Below are 18,527 nucleotides of genomic sequence, written 5' to 3'. Positions count from 1 at the left end.
CTATTTTGAGTGGTCACCGCAGATGTACGGTATATATTGTTATGAGTTTGGCGGGGAGGAAGTAGGCTGTATGCCACACCCTTCTAATAATCCCTGGATCCAGCACGGAATCATTTGCTAGTGTTTTTAAGCCTTTTCCCCCTGCACTGTTTCCCCAATCTAAATCTCCACTCCGAAGTACCTCTATCTGTTCCCTGGTGTGTCTAACAGCAGCTGTGAGGTGCTGATTTAGATTGCGAAATAAGCATGGGGAAAATGTTAAACATCCCCTTCCCTAGCACTGCTACAAAAAATTAAAAAAATGGGAACCACAGAGCAGCTTTAAAGTTGATTTTTAAGTTGGGAGATCAAGTTACCACCCCCCCCCCCAATGTTCTTGTTTGGGCCTGAATGCTACCAGAAAAGTACTGGCCTGCCTTCATGAAGAGTAATGATGATATTTATATATTAAAATGTTTATATCCTACCTTTCAGACCCCCGTATGGTTGACTCATAGAAAAAACCTGTGCTGTTATACAGTGTGAGAAGGATTAGGACAAAGTTTGTCTGTCTGAACATTCAGCACTCTGTTTGCTCTAATATTATTAATAATGATAACATTAATGAGATGTATTAGTTGCTTGTTGCCAAGGTCTCCAAGTGACTCCATTAACAGGTAAAGCTTTTCATCTAACTACAGTAAAAGCACCAGTCCTAAAAACAGTAAGACAAAACACTTCTTTGAAATTAATCCAACAGCTATTCATATATTTCTATATATTATACTTTGCTTATTCTAATACATTAGTAGAAAAGTTTATACATGCTTAGGAAAAAATTATTATAGCAATTCTTGCTCTTTGGAATTTAATCATCATCTTCTTCATCCTCTTCCTCATCCATCTCTTCCATTTCTTCAGCTGCCAGTGCTTCCTCTTGTGCAGCCTTGAGTGCCATCTCTTCTTCCACAGTTGGGTCTGTTGTTTCTGTGATTTCTGGCCCACTAAGGTACTCAGTTTGCACGGGCGGTGGCAACTGAGGGCTGAAATTTTCTGCACTGTATTTGTGACCCCAGCCAATGTAGATGTTATCAAATTTCCTAAAGGAAGAAGTGAAATATCATAATATTACTTGAAAGGGAAAATCCTACTGTCCTTACTTTCCAAGGCTTGAGGTTGGATCTATATTTTTTGTATAACATATGCCTACTGCCAAAAGCTTAATTGCAAGGTTTCCTCCTCTGTACCGTCTACCATCTGAAAGATTAACAGCTGGATCCTACGCATGCTTACTCAAAAGAAAGCCCTCTTGAGTTCAATGGGACTTGCTCCCAGGGAGCTCAGTATAAGATTCCCACCTTAGTAAAGAAAAATATGTGAAGTGACATTGCATTACCTTCCCCCAAAATCACAGCAAACGAAGGAAATGCATACCCTCATACCGAGATCACATCATAGTGTTGTTGTTGTTTTGGGGTGTGTGTATGTGTCGCCTTCCAATTTCTGGATCCAGCATGGATTCAGTTGCTGGAATATCCAGGCCAGCCTGGTAATGGCCCACTGTATACTGTCAAGTAAACCTAGACAGCATCTTAAAAAGTAGAGACATCACCTTGCCAACAAAGGTCCGTATAGTAAAAGCTATGGTTTTCCCAGTAGTGATGTATGGAAGTGAAAGCTGGACCATAAAGAAGGCTGATCGCCAAAGAATTGATGCTTTTGAATTATGGTGCTGGAGAAGACTCTTGAGAGTCCCATGGACTGCAAAAAGATCAAACCGATCCATTCTGAAGGAAACCAGCCCTGAGTTCTCACTGGAAGGACAGATCGTGAAGCTGAGGCTCCAGTACTTTGGCCACCTCATGAGAAGAGAAGACTCCCTGGAAAAGACCCTGATGTTGGGAAAGATGGGAGGGCACAAGGAGAAGGGGACGACAGAGGACGAGATGGTTGGATGGTGTTCTCGAAGCTACCAGCATGAGTTTGACCAAACTGCGGGAGGCAGTGGAAGACAGAAGTGCCTGGCGCGCTCTGGTCCATGGGGTCATGAAGAGTCGGACACGACTAAACGACTAAACAACAACAACATACTGTCAAGTTAGTTAGAAAGACAAAAGGTCAGAGGGGAGAGTTGAGTTATGAGAGCTAGAAGCTTGATGAAAAAGCAGCAGGCTGGAAAGTCAGAAAAAACCAGGCCTAATTTCTGCCGGAATTCAAGGCTGTGGCTATAGGAAAAGCAAGAGCCTCCTGGGGTGATGTGCTGTGATCCCCTCCATTGTAGACTCAGGTTGTTTAAATCACAAAGACACCACAGTCTCCACTATGGCTCATTTCCAAAATGATTGGAACAACAATATCATGCTCCTCCAATTAATTGATACAAGAATTGCACATTACAGTTCAGGTGACATACACTCACTGCTTGCTTCTCCTTAGACGAGAAGTGAACGTTTAACCCTTCTGCTCCCTTTCACAGGTTTGCCAAAAATGGCTTCCCTGAAATTGCTATTAGCATTTCAAAAGAAGCCTCTACTGGCATCCGTTCCTTGGAAAACCTAATAGCAGGGTATAATCTGGAATATTTAATGTGATTTGATTGGATTGTTAAAATGGAAAACTTAATAAAAATGATTTTTTTTTTTAAAAAAGGAAAACCTAATAGCAGCTTTGGAAAGATTATACAATTAGAAGAAGAAACAACAGATTATCATGCAACGCAACTGATTTCTGCTTCTTACCTTCCAATAGCAAAGGCGTAAGCCCCAGGCCATAAATTGGCCTGAAGAACTGCAAGTGCATATTGAGGAACTAAGTTTGTTGATGCCTCTGCTGACCATGGTGGGATGTTCTGAATGTCTGTTTAAGAAACAAATTTATTCTTGGTTACTTGAGAAAAATTAAGACATTTTGCATTTGTAAAACTTTTACCTGAGGAAAAAACATGCTACAGTACATTTCTTAAACAGTGTTCTTAAATCGCCAATTTGATTTTGAAGAAAAAGCAGCATCAGGACAGTGAGGGATGTTTTCAGGAAGGATGGGAATAAACAAAAATGTTGTCTAATGTGAGGCACATACAATATTAAGTCTGCCAAGCTGGCTCAAACCCTGAACACTTCTCTTACTTACATCACACCATTTGTAACTTTATGTTGATATTAACCTAAGGAAGAAAACATGAGTATGGCTGTCTCTGAGAAAAATGCTTTCAATCTTTTTAGTTTCACTCATATTTCAATGAGAATGCCCCCATTTTCTTTGAATGGACTGAGACAAGCAATGCTAAGATAGATTGATTAAGCCAATGATTTATTGAAGATGCCCTGATGAAAATGTTCTAAACATACTGTATCTTTAAATTTCCTGAAATTTTATGTATCTGAAGAAGTGTGCATGCACACGAAAGCTCATACCAAGAACTAACTTAGTTGGTCTTTAAGGTGCTACTGGAAGGAAAAAAATTTTTTTGTTTTGACTATGGCAGACCAACACGGCTACCTATCTGTAACTGAAATTTTATGTGATTCATTGCACCTGGGGATAGCCTTTAGGGTTCTGCCAACAGTATCAGTATCACGTATCCACAGGTGCAATGAATCACATAAAATTTCAGGAAATTTAAAGATACAGCATCCAACATCTAGCAAAGAGAACACAAACAGTAGCCATCTTATCAGAAAACTTAAATAAAACAATTGAAATCTAATTCAGTATTCAAACTCCCCGGGGTGCAGGGATTTAAATAAGTAAATCAGTCTGGTTTTTTGTTCGCACAGTATGTAAAATGATCTCTCCTCATCCCAAATTTTCTCTGATTAACCCATAGGACTGTGTAAAGTAGGTCTGTATCTGCATGATGGTGTTTTACAAAGTGCTCAACTAGAGGTGCCTCCATGACTTGATCCTAATGTGGGATCGATGCTCTCCTATACGGAAATTTTATGTGATTCGTTGTACCTGTGGATAGCCTTCATGATGCTACTAGGGTTCTGCCAACAGTATCAGCTTGCTACACTTTTAAGTGATTGCTGATCCATGGCTAATTGATGTACCTTTGGGGACAATTAATTTGGTATGCATTTATTATTGGTTGTTTATACGCAGGCCTGTCATTTCAATCTCTGTATTATATTTGAATGTAATGTATTTCATTTATATCATTGCCACCTGATGAAGAATTATCATTGAAACAGTTCATTATCCTGGAAGAACTGTTCTGTTTGCTGCTGTGCTTGGAGTACCCTACTGCTACGTTCGGAGCACCTATCACCTTACATTTATAGGATATTGACCTTGGAAAGGCATTTTGCCTGCATATCAGTGACTTACCACACCTACCATTCTTGTTTATGGAACACTTATTTGATACCTGTTATTTGTGACTCCATGCACATATGCACATATCATATGTCTTCTGTTTATGAATTTTGAAAAAGTATAATGTTATAAAGATTTTGTTAGTATATTATTAGCCAACGTGTTGCTTCTTGTTGTTGTTTAGAGTGTCCTGTTTAGCAACACGGGATTTTCTTTGGCTGATAAAAATGTTAGCATTAATCCCTGTTGTTGCCCTGAAGTCCCTGTTGTTGCCTTACTTCCATGTTTGATTGAGGAAAAATGAGTTCCCCTTTTTTAATCTATACTACTAAAAATCACTATGAAGAGTTGATTCATTTTAGAAATACCATACACTTAATGATCTACAATCCCAAACCACCACTTGCTTTCTGCACTGCTTTCTGCCAATGCCTCCAAGTCTGTAATATCTGTAAAGGAAAGGGGGGAAAGCATCAAACATGTCTGGCCTCTGGTGTACCTGCATCTTCAGAGAGTGGCGTGAGAAGTGGGGGTCCTACTTCTTGTGATTCTTCTTGCTCATCTGGTCTCTCCTCTTCCTCATCCTCCTCTTCTTCTTCCTCTGATTTTTGATAGGGATTAACCCAAGTACAGCGTCCCTATATCCAATATACCATGGGTTACAAAGCAAGATTATTGTGAACTCAGTTAGCATCCAGTCAGGCAATATTCCTTTGCTAATAATATGAAGCCATGGGCATCTTACAAAAAGGAAGGAACAGAGGGAATTTATACTCAATGGGATTCTTAAAGCACTCTTTATTTCCCCCCCGTTTCTCTTTGCGAGTGTTCATTTTTTTGTGTTAACCTCCATCTCTGCTATGCCTTTTGAATGTAATCCCATGCCCTGCAAAAGCAGATTAGCCTCTCATAAGGCACAGGTGGCTTTGCTCCTGTTTCTGCTGGCTTTCATGCACAGGCCCCAATGTGAAATGTTGAACTTGCTTCAACTGGAGTACACTACATGCCATGGGCCAAAAGAAGGACTAAGTAGCTGTATGCTCTAAGACAGAGTGTTATCTATCTAGAGCAGAGGTGGGGGAACCTTTCAGCCCAAGGACCAGATTCTATTGTGTATGGGTAGAGCCAGAAACAAGTGAGCAGAGCAATTAATGTAGATTTTACCTTTGTACAGTTATGTGTATTCATACATTGCTTTATTTTCTCCATCCAGATGAGCAACAGGCCTCATCAGAGTTCAAGGAGACATTCCAGTGAGGGAAGAACTTGGGGTGTGGCCTGGAGAGTGTTCCAAGGTCCAGACAGACAGATATCTGGCTCCCCAGCCTGATGTTCCTGACCATTAAAAGAGGGCTGGGCAGCAGTGGAAGATGGGGAGTGGGGAAAGAGACAGTTGTACCTTGGTTGTCGAACAGAATCCATTCCAGAAGTCCGTTCAACTTCCAAAAATGTTCGACAACCAAGGTGCGGCTTCCGACTGGCTGCAGGAGCTTCCTGCACACAATCGGAAGCCGCGTCAAACGTTCGGGTTCCCACGAACATTTGCAAACCGTAACGCACACTCCTGGGTTTGCGGCGTTCTGCAGCCAAAACGTTCGAGTCTCAAGGCATTCAGGATCCAAGGTACGACTGCACTGATATTCTTTAACATCAGCCCACCCATCCCTTGTAAAAGCAGAGGCCTCTAAGAGGGTGTTGTTTCTGGGAGGTTACTTTTATCAGGACTAGGCACTGCTGAGCCTATATAGACCATCAGGCTGAGTTGCTGCAGCTGTTCAGGACACTCGCCAAAGCAGCCCATCTGCATTGGTGTTGGAAAAGGGAGGATATAAGGCCATCCAGTTGAAACTGATGGGTGGTACAGCACTGTTTGGGCAAGCAAGAAGCAATGAAGACAATGTTTCATCTAAATATAATCTTTGTATGATTGTAAGATGTATTTATCACTATTTATTGATAGACCCCTTAATAATAAAAAAGGCACTTAGTGAGCCCTATTTGATGCTCTGTAAACTCCTTAAGCATACCTGCATTAGAATATTCTGTACATGGTGGACCCAGTTGGCAAGGGATTCTACCAACTCTGGCACAGAAATAGGCTCAAAGTCAGGATTTTCTTCATAACTGTCCCTTCCAGCTCCTCCCTCTTCCTCTTCATCTCCTTCCTCTTCTCCAAATTGATAAAAGCCCAATGGGCTGATCTGGGTCGCTGCTGAAATGCGGGCAATCTGGGCTCGCAGGTAATTGGACTCATTGCCTGGGAAAGGTGGGTAACTCACAATGGGAACATCTAGTCTTCCAGTGAAGTATTTCTTGATCTTCCGGGCATTCACTATCTGCGCAGGTGTCACATGGGGTAATCTCACCCAGGGTTTCCCTGGTTCATTGCAAACAAAATAAGTGTATTTATTGGCCCCGGTTCGATTATCTTCTTTTGGTATTACTGGTGGTGGCTTGTAGTTCGGCTTTGGTGGCTCATCTTTTTCTTCATCTTCCTCTTCATCCTCATCTCTGCCTTCACTCCCCTCTTTTTGTCCCTCCTCAGCCAATTCCTCCTCCTCTGCCTCTTCCTCCTCCTCTCCCTCACGGAACTCAATTTCAGCTACAATATAGTTTGCTTCAATGCCTAGGATTTTGCCCCAGAAGCGACAATTCTGGATTGGATGTGTGTTGACCAGCTGTTTGAGGGCCAGGAATATGTGGTAATATTCTTCTAAGCTCAAGCCAATTCCAGCCTGTTCAAAATAGAAGGCTGTCTCCATGACGTTGGGTAGAGGAGTTTCTGGCTAGCGGGGAAAAGTGCCAAAATTAGATAAGCATAATTATAAACAGCTTTTATTGTCAATAATTATTTACTTCTATACACAGAATTCATCATGCGAAAGGCTTGGCTGGATGAATCCCAAGCCGGAATTAAGATCGCCAGAAGAAATATCAACAACCTCAGATATGCAGATGACACAACCTTGATGGCAGAAAGTGAGGAGGAATTAAAGAACCTTTTAATGAGGGTGAAAGAGGAGAGCGCAAAATATGGTCTGAAGCTCAACATCAAAAAAATGAAGCTCATGGCCACTGGTCCCATCGCCTCCTGGCAAATAGAAGGGGAAGAAATGGAGGCAGTGAGAGATTATACTTTCTTGGGCTCCATGATCACTGCAGATGGTGACAGCAGTCACGAAATTAAAAGACGCCTGCTCCTTGGGAGAAAGGCGATGACAAACCTAGACAGCATCTTAAAAAGCAGAGACATCACCTTGCCAACAAAGGTCCGTATAGTTAAAGCCATGGTTTTCCAGTAGTGATGTATGGAAGAGCTGGACCATAAAGAAGGCTGATCGGCAAAGAATTGATGCTTTTGAATTATGGTGCTGGAGGAGACTCTTGAGAGTCCCATGGACTGCAAGAAGATCAAACGTATCCATGCTTAAGGAAATCAGCCCTGAGTGCTCACTGGAAGGACAGATCCTGAAGCTGAGGCTCCAATACTTTGGCCACCTCATGAGAAGAGAAGACTCCCTGGAAAAGACCCTGATGTTGGGAAAGATGGGAGGGCACAAGGAGAAGGGGACGACAGAGGACGAGATGGTTGGACAGTGTTCTCGAAGCTACAAACATGAGTCTGACCAAACTGCGGGAGGCAGTGGAAGACAGGAGTGCCTGGCGTGCTCTGGTCCATGGGGTCACGAAGAGTCGGACACGACTAAACAACAACATACACAGCGATCCTAAATTTGTGTGCAGTCCAATCCTGTGCAAGTTTACTGAGTTCAATGGGATTTACTCCCAAGTAAGTGTGAACAAAATTGCAGCCTTGCTTGTATGTATGCAAATTAATGGGCCTGAAAAATAAGCATGTTAAGGCTATGGTGAGCTTAATAATTAAGTTTAACCAGACACAAATTCCTTATGCTCTTTCTACAACAATGACTGAGCCCAGTGGTTCTGACAAGGACCTTTGAGCTTCCAAGACTTACAGAATGTTGAGAGAGAGCTGAGGGTGAGAGAAAGAAAACTGAAGAAAGGGGAATTGGCGTGTTCTAGCTTTTAACAGTTTTTTGCTAGCATTCTGAATGGGGAAGAGGAGAGTTCAGCAGGTGTCAATGAGTTTTTTCAGTTTTTATTTGTTGCAGTGACTCACCAATTCCTCTTCCATTTCTTGGTCTGTTCCTTCTCCACCACCTTTCTGGAACAATGTCTTATACATTTCAGCCAGTTCAAAAGTTGGATGTTTCTCATATTCGTCTCGGAGGGTGTCCAATTTCTTCTGGAACCGAGCACACTTCACTTCCTTACTGATGTTCTCAATTATGTCAGCTGGGTTTTCCGGTCGCTCATCCAGAATCTTGGCCAGCATGTCAGCAAGATGGTCATACCTATGAAATTAGGAAAAGAGATGCCATGCCGTCCCAGAGGAGACATGTTATCAGCTTACTGCAATGCATTCTGAATAGAATTGGTTTCATATATTTGCGAAAGCACAATGTGTTCTCTAAGACAGTGGTTAGGAAACTGCAGCTCTCCAAAAGTTGTTGGACTCCAACTCCCAGAAGCCTCAGCTAGTATGGCCAATGGCCAGGAGTAATGGGAGCTGTAGTCCACAGGAGAGCCACAGGTCACCCACCCATGCTCTAAGCATTTTCTTTGGAGACAGCATTTCTGTTGTAGGGAAATCCTAATTGCAGTATTATATTTGGTTGCTGGATTGGTTGCAATTTCCTACTTCAGTCTAGAGAGAACTGTGTGAAATGTGCTGATCTCACAGGCAGCTATTGGACAGTGCCCATAATGTGACTGCTGACAATTGGCACAAGTTTCCCACATCAAGTTGAAATTAGGAGTTGCTAGAAAGATTTAAAACAGGGATGCAGAAAAGGGAGGTATGGGGAAGTCGATGAAAGAAGGTTTAAGGAAAAAATGTTAAGAAATTATACGTGTTTATATGTTTGTTTGTTTATGTATTGTCTTGTCTTGTCCTTTAAAATGTGTTAAAAAACTAATAAAAAATTTATAAAAAAAAAACAAGTTTCCCACATCAATTTGTCACATTTAAAATGAACAATTATTTATCAAGTATTGCTAAATCTCTTTAAAAGTATGCGCTCCATTGCTTTAATATTATAGTGTGAGGGCACTCAGTCCACCATTAAGAAACAGTTACATTTATGAACAATGTTATCCTCTCTGCCATAATGTCCTGCCATCTGAGAACCTCCCCCTTATTCCAGCCCTAAAGCACACAGAGGGAACAATGTCTTTGGGTTTTTTATGGTGAATTACTGAGCATTCCTATGTATGTTTACTTGAAAGTGTCACTGTGTTTCAAAGGGGCTTACTCCTATTTAAATGTGCAATGGATTGCAGCCTATAAATTCCGTCTGCTCCCCATCTTGCTATCTCATCTACAGCAGGATGAGTCCCTTCCTATAATCAACTATATACAACGAAAGTATAGATATATATAATTTTCTGCTGTTCATATGCCCATTCCACATAAGCTAAAACATAAGCGGTGGGTGCTTTGGCACATAAGGCCAACAAGAAATTAGTGGGACCTGCAACAAAATCATGCAGTGTGCAGTGTACCTGCTTAAGCTTCCATGGCCTCTTCCAAGACATTCAATTCTGCTATTAGGACTACAATTCCCATCATCAAATCACAGAATTGTAGAGTTGGAAGGGGCCACAAGGGTCATCTAGTCCAACCCCCTCCCAATGCAAAAATATTTTGCCCAATGCAAGCCCACGTTCCTGGGATTAAGAGTCTCAAGCTCTACTGACTGAACCATCCTGGGGCTAATGATAGTCAGAGCCCACGAACACTCAGAGGGCTATAGCCATTTCCCCAGCCCCAGGATCACATCCTGTGAGACACGTATTCCATTTGGGCGGACTCCTTTGCTACCCACATTTTGCCCAGTCCCACTTGACGAGTTTCTTACTTTTTTGGGTTCCATTTCTACCCATACTCACAAGCTCACACCGGTTTTGAGGCTCGTCTTCAGCAGGTAGGCTTTGGCATTCTTTATTGCCAACGCTCTGGGTCCTGGATCCGGGATCTGGTCTTCCATCAAGGTGGCCCCCAACTGGTAGAGGCCGATGCCAGGCTCGTGGGCTTGGTAAGGGCCGTGAAGTAAGCTCTCCTGTTGCATGATTTGGCTGCCTCTCGACACCGGCACGTGGAAGCTGCCTCTTGTAACCGGCTGCTGCATTTGGTCCTGATATATGGCTCCCATGGGGTCTTGAATCTGAGGGAGGCTTCCCCTGGGCAGGGTGGGCGGTTGCAGCAGCTGGGGCTGTTGCTGCTGCCAAGGCATGCCGCCCCTCGCCTGAAACAGGGCGCCCCTCGCCTGGTGAGGCTGGTACATGCCGCCTCTTCCGTCTGGCTGCTCATAGACGCTCAGCCTTGGCTCCTGGGGTTGGTACATGCTGCCTCGTGGTAGCTGATCCGGGTATTCACCAGAAATGGAGCCGTCCTGGTCAGGGCCTTGGCCTCCCTCAGGTTCAGAAACCATTGGAGGGGCTGCCTCTGGCTGCAGGCCCCCGGGGTCTGGCTGGCTGGGCTGCCTGGAGGGCTCCTGCTGCTGGGGGTTCTCCCCATTCTGAGGCTGGTCGCCTGGAGGATCTGCCATGGGGAAGTAGGAGACCTGCTGCCTTCCTTAGCTTCGCCCTCTTTCTCCGTCTCTCGCTAGCAACGGCTCCCACCACCAGCCGCAGCACGGGCGTTGCTAAGGTAAACCTGACACCGTTGCTAGGGGGAGCGGATTGGTCGCGACGCCCAGAATGGGAGGAGCCACAAGGAGAGCAAAAGGCTGCTGATGTTGGAGGTGGGAGCGGGAGGGCAACCCGAAGGCTCATCCTGATAGGAGGATTGATGAGGGAGGAAGGGGGAAAGGTCCCGCCTCCTTGTGCTTATCAGGAGGTATGTGTGAATGAATGCTTTGCCACTCAAAGAAGCAGCTCTTTGGTCGACGTCTGGGTAGTTGTGCTGCTTGGGGACGGGAGGGAGACCCTAAAAGTAATTCCTGTTCATATTCATTCATATATGAATCCACAATAAAAGAACAATGAAACAAACACAGAGAAACATATTTATTATTATGTGTATGTGTACACACACATCTATATATATGTATATGACATATAGAGAGAGAAAACACCGAGAGAAAGATTTTATTTTTTTATTGTGCTACTTAGATTAAGTTTTTATTGTTGTACACTGCCCTGGGATCTTCGGATAAAGGGTTATAAAAATGGAATAAATGGCAATTTATTTCTGAGGATCATTTAGTCCAACCCCTCTGCAAGGCTGGAATCTGCAGCTGTCCCACATAGCTATCAAGCTTGCGACCTTGGCATATCAGCACTATGCTCTTTACCAACTGAGCTATTCATGCATTCGGTTTTGTGGGTCCCAATTCTATGGAACTCCTGGCTGAGATCAAACAGCTTTGTGGGATCTCAGATCAGCAGCCCTGGATTAGGAAGTTTTTAATTTGTGATGTGTAGTTGTATTTTTATATTCTGTTGGAAGCTGCCTAGAGTAGATGGGGCAACCCAGTCAGACAAGTGTAGTATTAACAACAACAACAACAACATCATCAATAATATCAACAACAACAACAACCCAAAGTTGCACTCCAACTCCAAGCTTGTATGAACCCCAAAGCAGGAAACGACAGGTTTCTTTAGTCAGGTGACAGCCCTCATTTGGTGTAGTGGTTAAGAGTGATAGACTCGTAATCTGGGGAACCAGGTTCGTGACTCCGCTCCTCCACCTGCAGCTGCTGGGTGACCTTGGGCTAGTCACACTTCTCGGAAGTCTCTCAGCTTCACTTACCTCACAGAGGGTTTGTTGTGGAGGAGGGAGGGAAAGGAGATTGTTGGCCGCTTTGAGACTCCTTCGGGTAGTGATAAAGCGGGATATCAAATCCAAACTCTTCTTCTTCTCATTTAAATACATTCCTGGGTAGGCCATCTTGCAAACCACTTTTTAGGACAAGGTCAGTTCATGCTACATGAATTCTACATAGATGTCAATTTGTAAACAAAAATACTCTATACTAGCCACACAACCTGGTTCATCTGATGAACTAATGGGGAAGTGTAATCTTCTAAGTGCTAAATGCGGGCAAGACCTTTGTATCCTCTGTAGCTGCTGAGTAATATCATTTGATTGCATTTCCTTCAGGCGCTAAGACACTTGCTTGGAAGAGCCTGAAAACCCTCAACAGAGGCACAATTATTTGCCTATGAGTCTAAAAGGCTTTTAATTGGTACTTGGGAATGGCACTATTGGAAATCCTCTCCCGTGTTTAACAAGGAGGTTAATTAATTAGCTACTAGATTGGATAATTGGATTCATTACAAAGAGCATGCAGCTTGTATGGGCTCAATGGTGGATAAAAGGAATTGTCCTAAATCCCAACAGAATTACCTACAACTAAGTTAACCTGGTGCAACCAGCATGCCTCATCCATGAGTGCAGGAGGAGAAAAATAGCAGAATATATAAAATAGAAAGGTGGCATGTATGTGAACACTACAATCAGGTATGATTGTAAAACTTCTATGTGCAGAAGAGAATGAAAGCACAAGCAAGACCTCCCTTATAAAAGGGAGGTTTTGGTGGACTTCTGCAATGCTGAAAAGGTTAACGGTGTTTTTTTCAGAAACTACTCCCATTGTGTTTAATGGGCTTACTCTTTGGTAAGTGATGTTTAGGAATGTGGTTGGCATGTATGTTTGTGTCACCATTGGGCTAGACACTGTGCAGAAGGGTGGCGAGATGTAAAAGAATAATAGAATCATATAATTGTAGATTTGGAAGGGACCACAATAATCCTCTAGTCCAACCCCCTGTGATGCAGGAATCTTTTTGCCCTACGTGGGGCTCGAACCCATGTAATGCTCTACTACTCATAAGCTACAATTATCATGATGGTTTAACATTCAACCCCTTTTCCTAGGAAACTCTTGGGGTTTTAGCTTTGTGAGAGGAATACAGTGGTACCTCAGGTTAAGTACTTAATTCGTTCCGGAGGTCCGTTCTTAACCTGAAACTGTTCTTAACCTGAAGCACCACTTTAGCTAATGGGGCCTCCTGCTGCTGCCGCGCCGCCAGAGCACAATTTCTGTTCTCATCCTGAAGCAAAGTTCTTAACCCGAGGTACTATTTCTGGGTTAGCGGAGTCTGTAACCTGAAGCGTATGTAACCCGAGGTACCACTTTATAGGGTTTCCTAACAACTCTCAACGCCCTTAACTGACTACAGTTCTCAGGATTCTTTGGGAGAAGCCAAAGGGGGATGTGTTGGAAAAACGCCCTGGGGGTGCCTGCAAGCCCCCTCAAACTCTGAGCGTCCTCCAGTATGCACAGCCCTGGAAAAGGCATTTCCCCTCTTCTCCAGTGCGCTCAGCGACACATACCAGCTAGTATATGCACACTTAATCTTCTGGCAAAACACAGCAAGAAGAGTGAGACATTGTAGATCTAATCTACTATTTATTTACACACTATGTACAGACAAAGGCATAATGGCGACCCTTCTCTCCTCCTCTGAGACCACAAAAAGAACAAGTAAAAGTGAAAGTACATTACAGCGGAAGAAATAAGCCTGTGTTCCGTTTCTCAAGCTCTTTTCAGACAGGCATGTGATTTACAACAATCTCATCTGCAGCATCGGAGGCATGAAATACTAACAGGATGACACTGCTTTAAATGTATAGTGCAGATGAGGACTTGGCATAGATAATACTAAGCTAGATGGTCTAATGGTCTGACTCAGTATAAAGCACTTTCCTATGTTCCTATGATATAAATGTCGGTATGTATAAATTCATATATTTCTTAGCAACCTCTGTCTACCCATGAGGACAGCCAAAGGGAATGAAGACTGGGTGATTGCTACAAACAGGGACAGCTAGAGACAGATAGTGAATGTAGCAAGCCATGTGCCCAGCAGATGGCAGCTGTACACTAGAGGTGGCAATCTCTGATTCTGTAGTTCTGCAGAAATAATATTTTCTCTTGGGAGAGTTTCAGACAAGGTGCGAGGGAGGGAAGAAGTATTTTGGGGCTCATCTATAGGTGAACATTATTTCGCAGAGAACTCATTCTCTTATTTGTGAAATCAGCACTCAGTGGAAAAATCTGAAAGGACATTTCCCCCAACAGGACTAACTTTCCTATCTAGTCATATTGAGTCCCAGATTCCAAAGGAGCTATCATTTCCTTTCCCCCACCCAACCCTCCCATATTTCTAGGCAATTTTTTAAAAAGCGGTAGTGGGGTGTGTGTGTGTTATTTTGATGCTTGGCCTCCTCTACAGATGTGCTTTCCAACGCATGGAGGAAAGGGGTGGGGCCTCAAATGTATGGGAGGAGCCAGTGGATATGGCCCCATTCTCTTCCTCCATGCAGTTGTTAATCCAGTGAGGACGAATGCCTGAAACATAAATAAACTTGAAACACTGATGGCATGATAAGGCTCTTTCATGCATATGTCAATAAGTTTCTCTGGTCTGTCAGGGGAAAGCTAAATGATCAATTTTCATTGAATCATTTTAATTACCGGCACAAAAACGTTTGCATCTCGATGAGTAAAAATCCAATGTTAATGGTTCCCTGCCTTAAACAGGTTCTGTGCTGCCCCAATGGAATTAAAAATCTGACCCCTCCAGAAAAAAATCACTATAATTTATTTGCAGTATGTTTCCTAAAAATACCTGAGACCTCCACCAATTATTATCTGGGCAGACCACCTGCCATACAAAACCTGGTGATCTTATTTTATGAAGCCACCAAACCTAGATGTGGGAAATTAACATCCATCTTGAGGTCCTTTTGGTTTTTGCTCTGAATATCAAATCCTTGATGAAGAACATGTACGGCTTGAAAGCCTTCCAAACATTTTTTAAACAACCAATAAATATAAAGACCTTTCTTTTTGACATTTTCTAGGCCAATCGTGGCAACACATGACTTATTTGCTATCTATCTGAATGGGCTCCTATTGAAAAGCAAAGCTAATTTGAGTCAGAAGCAGATAGGCATGATTTCTGGAGAAATAGTTTATCTGCCAGAGAAAGCAGACCAGACACTTGGAGCACAATTAGGATCTTAAATGCTGAATTGCAGCCAATTATAATGATGTATTAATGCATCACTCATTAGTTTTGACAGAATTCTGCTATGACATAGACTCACTCGCCCACTTTGTCCTCCTCCATACGGCTGACTAAGCTAGAGGATCACCCCGCTGTGACCGAAGGCGGAAAGGTTAGAGAAGGCACTCAAAGACTCTTCCCCATGTGGAAATGCTGTTGGGAAGCAAAGAGGAGGCTACTGTTCTGCAGGGGGCTGATAGGCAGCGCAGCTGTTGCTCAGAAGAGAATAAGGCATTTGTAGAGCTCTTAGGGCTCTCTCTCAACTGATGACAAGAAGTGGAAGCCTTGCCATCAACGTAGGGCACCGAAACAAACCATTAGTATGCTGGTCAAGAATAGCCTGATTGCCATGTAAAATTCAGCTTTGGATATAGATTGGCATATGACTTGCATATATCAGCATCGATACTTTACCCGTGAAGCAAATTCTGCAAAATACTATCCAGACAAAAATTAAAGCACTTTCAAGTCCAATTAACTTCAGTGGAAGAATTAGACTCATGCTGAACTCTCTCCCACTGAAATCAACGGGACTTCACTTTGGTTGGATTGTATGATTATGGCTGTGGTTTTGATTGCAGAACTCTGCCCCCTCCTACATTTGGGGTATTGTAAATTGCGATGCCTGCAGCAGATGTTCACAGCTAAGCCTTGACTATATTCCATTCCAAATGTTGCCACAACAAACTAATGTGGCAGTGGGGGCAAGAAAGACGTAAATTATTAAATGCGTGCTTTTTTTTGGAAAATGTGCATATATATATTCTGATTGCAGAATTTGTGCTTCTTTGATCTTACATAAAATTGTCCTGCCAACATCTGTGCTATTGCATGCAGAATAAGACCTATGTGTTGTAGATGTGTGGGTTTGGTGCAGCCATTCAAGAACAACCATCATTTCAAAAGTCCGACATTTTTTGTTGATTTTCTTTGTCAGAGGCGGGTTGCCATATTGCTCAAGATTTGCTTTACTTTAAAGGAGGAGGAATTAAATATTCTCATCCACAGTGCTGCTGCTTTGATTGAAACCAGAGCCTCCTGCAGCTGCTTTCAAGTTGAAAGGGAGGAAAAACCCCATCAGAGTTGGTTGTATCTCCCATATGTTGGCACTTAGAGCTCTGGTTTACTGGAATTAAGGCATTGCCCATGCTAATAAAATGCATTAATTGAATGATCCCCTACATCTAGATCAATGGGCTGCTATTGCAAAGCATACAAAGAGGAAAGCACACCAAAGGGAACCTGTGGCTCATGTAGTCAAGTTATTGATGAATCAGGGTTGATGTTTGGTATGCATCTGTTATTATATTTTGCAGCAGAATTGCAAATAGGATTTTCACAAGCTGGATGTGGTCTCTTAATCTTCATTTCCAATGTAACCAAGCCTTAAGGAAGGCACTTAGTCACAGTCGTCCCTCGCCGCCTTTCCCTCTCACCCTCTGTCATTTCCCCATGATCTGTTTCACACTTCAAGCTCCTTGATGGCAGGAGCATATTGATGTTGCCTATATTGTTTCAGCAGTGTAACTGGCACTTTTCAGGGCACTGTAGAGTTTTCTTTTACTCTGTAAGATGCCGTAAGGAACAGGTATGCAGCTTGAGGGTACCTCTGGGTCCATTGCTGTTGCTTGAAGCTCAGGTGGTGGGCTGGTGGCCCAGCTGTACCCCTGTCTGGAACCCTAAAGCCTGTTGTCTTTGCTCTGGTAACATCTAGGTTAGATTACTGCAACATGTTATATGTGGAGCTGCTTCTGCTGACAGTTCAGAAACTTCAGCTGCTGCAAAATTCAGCAGTCAGGTTGCTCACCAGTTTGAGAACATAACACCAATCCTGGCCCGACTGCATTGGCTGCCAATCAGTATCTGGGCCCAATTCAAAGTGCTGGTTTTGAAGTATAAAGCCTTAAATGCCTCAGGATTGCAATACCTCAAGGACCACCTCTCCCAGTGCCGGATCTACATATAAGCTAAACAAGCTATAGCTTAGAGCCCCACTCTTTTGGGGACCATAGCTGTCAACTTACAGATTTGAAAATAAGGGACCAGCAGCCAAAATAAGGGACCTGCAGGCTCACCTGTTCCAGGCACTCCAGTCTTCCTGTCCTCCTGCAGTCTGGTCAAACTCATGCTGGTAGCTTCGAGAACACTGTCCAACCAACTTTGTAACCAGAGGTTCAACTGAATAGAATCTGATTCACATGCACCACAAGGCCTATGCAGCCTCAACTTAAGATGGCTCCCCAGCCTGGCTTTGCACTGCAAAGTTTGCAGCAGCACATGCAACAAAATGGTGTCCAGCATTCAAAAAACCCCTCAGCTTGCATTAACTAGCCACACACACACACAGCCTCCCCCCCTCGCCACGAGATCGCCAGTCACCCATCATTTTAGTCAACCAGCTCCTTTCTTTTCCCCCATAAGTCAATCGAAGGAGCCTCCAAAACAAATTCAAAAGCCCCCCCCTCCCACGAGATCTCCTTTCCTTTCCCCCCACCATGTGCCCCCGCTCCAAACAGACCTTTTCGCCGGCAAGGGTGAGTGGGCAGTCGATGAAGTATCCATCCTTCATCGACTCCTTACGGGGTCTTCGCTTTGAGATCACATTCATCCGGTGCTATACCAGCTGCACTGGCTCCCGGTGGAGTACAGGATCAGGTTTAAGGTGCTGGTTTTAACCTTCAAAGCCCTATACGGCCTAGGACCCTTGTACCTACGGGACCGCCTCTCCTGGTATGCCCCACAGAGGAACTTACGGTCTTCAAATAAAAACATCTTGAAAGTCCCAGGCCACAGAGAGGTTAGGCTGGCCTCAACTAGAGCCAGGGCTTTTTCGGCTGCGGCTCCAACCTGGTGGAACGCTCTGTCACAAGAGACAAGGGCCCTGCAGGACTTGACATCTTTCCGCAGGGCCTGCAAGACAGAGCTGTTCCACCAGGCCTTTGGTCAGGGCGCAGCCTGACTCCCTCCTTTGGCAATCTTTACAAAACTTTCGTTTATGGTTGCCATCAATTTTGATTTTAATTAATTTTTATAATGTTTTTAGAATGCTGCACTGTTTTAGTGTT

The 18,527-nt window shown here is 43.5% G+C and overlaps 1 protein-coding gene across 1 annotated transcript; it reads right to left on the bottom strand.

Moving 5' to 3' along the window:
• Positions 1-717: 717 nt before the first annotated feature.
• On the bottom strand, positions 718-11,029 carry LOC310742647 (radial spoke head protein 6 homolog A-like). The gene is made up of 6 exons (XM_083572078.1): positions 10,270-11,029; positions 8,438-8,672; positions 6,324-7,082; positions 4,796-4,934; positions 2,718-2,835; positions 718-1,079 (listed from the first exon to the last, which is right to left on the bottom strand). Exons 1-6 carry the CDS (start codon positions 10,926-10,928, stop codon positions 848-850), a joined length of 2,142 nt encoding a protein of 713 aa, XP_083428204.1. The 5' UTR covers positions 10,929-11,029; the 3' UTR covers positions 718-847.
• Between the last annotated feature and the right edge of the window lie 7,498 nt (positions 11,030-18,527).

Source organism: Podarcis filfolensis (genome assembly GCF_964270895.1).
Source record: "Podarcis filfolensis genome assembly, chromosome: 9".
NCBI lineage: Eukaryota > Metazoa > Chordata > Lepidosauria > Squamata > Lacertidae > Podarcis > Podarcis filfolensis.
Note: the sequence above shows the minus strand (reverse complement) of the source record. Positions and strands in the feature narration are given on the sequence as shown.

Coding starts and splice junctions, on each gene's coding strand:
- LOC310742647 (XM_083572078.1), bottom strand. CDS start 10,928: ATGGCAGATCCTCCAGGCGACCAGCCTCAGAATGGGGAGAACCCCCAG. Junction 8,673..10,269: donor CTCAAAACCGGTGTGAGCTT/GTGAGTATGGGT, acceptor CTAATTTCATAG/GTATGACCATCTTGCTGACA. Junction 4,935..6,323: donor TACAGAATATTCTAATGCAG/GTATGCTTAAGG, acceptor TATTGGATATAG/GGACGCTGTACTTGGGTTAA.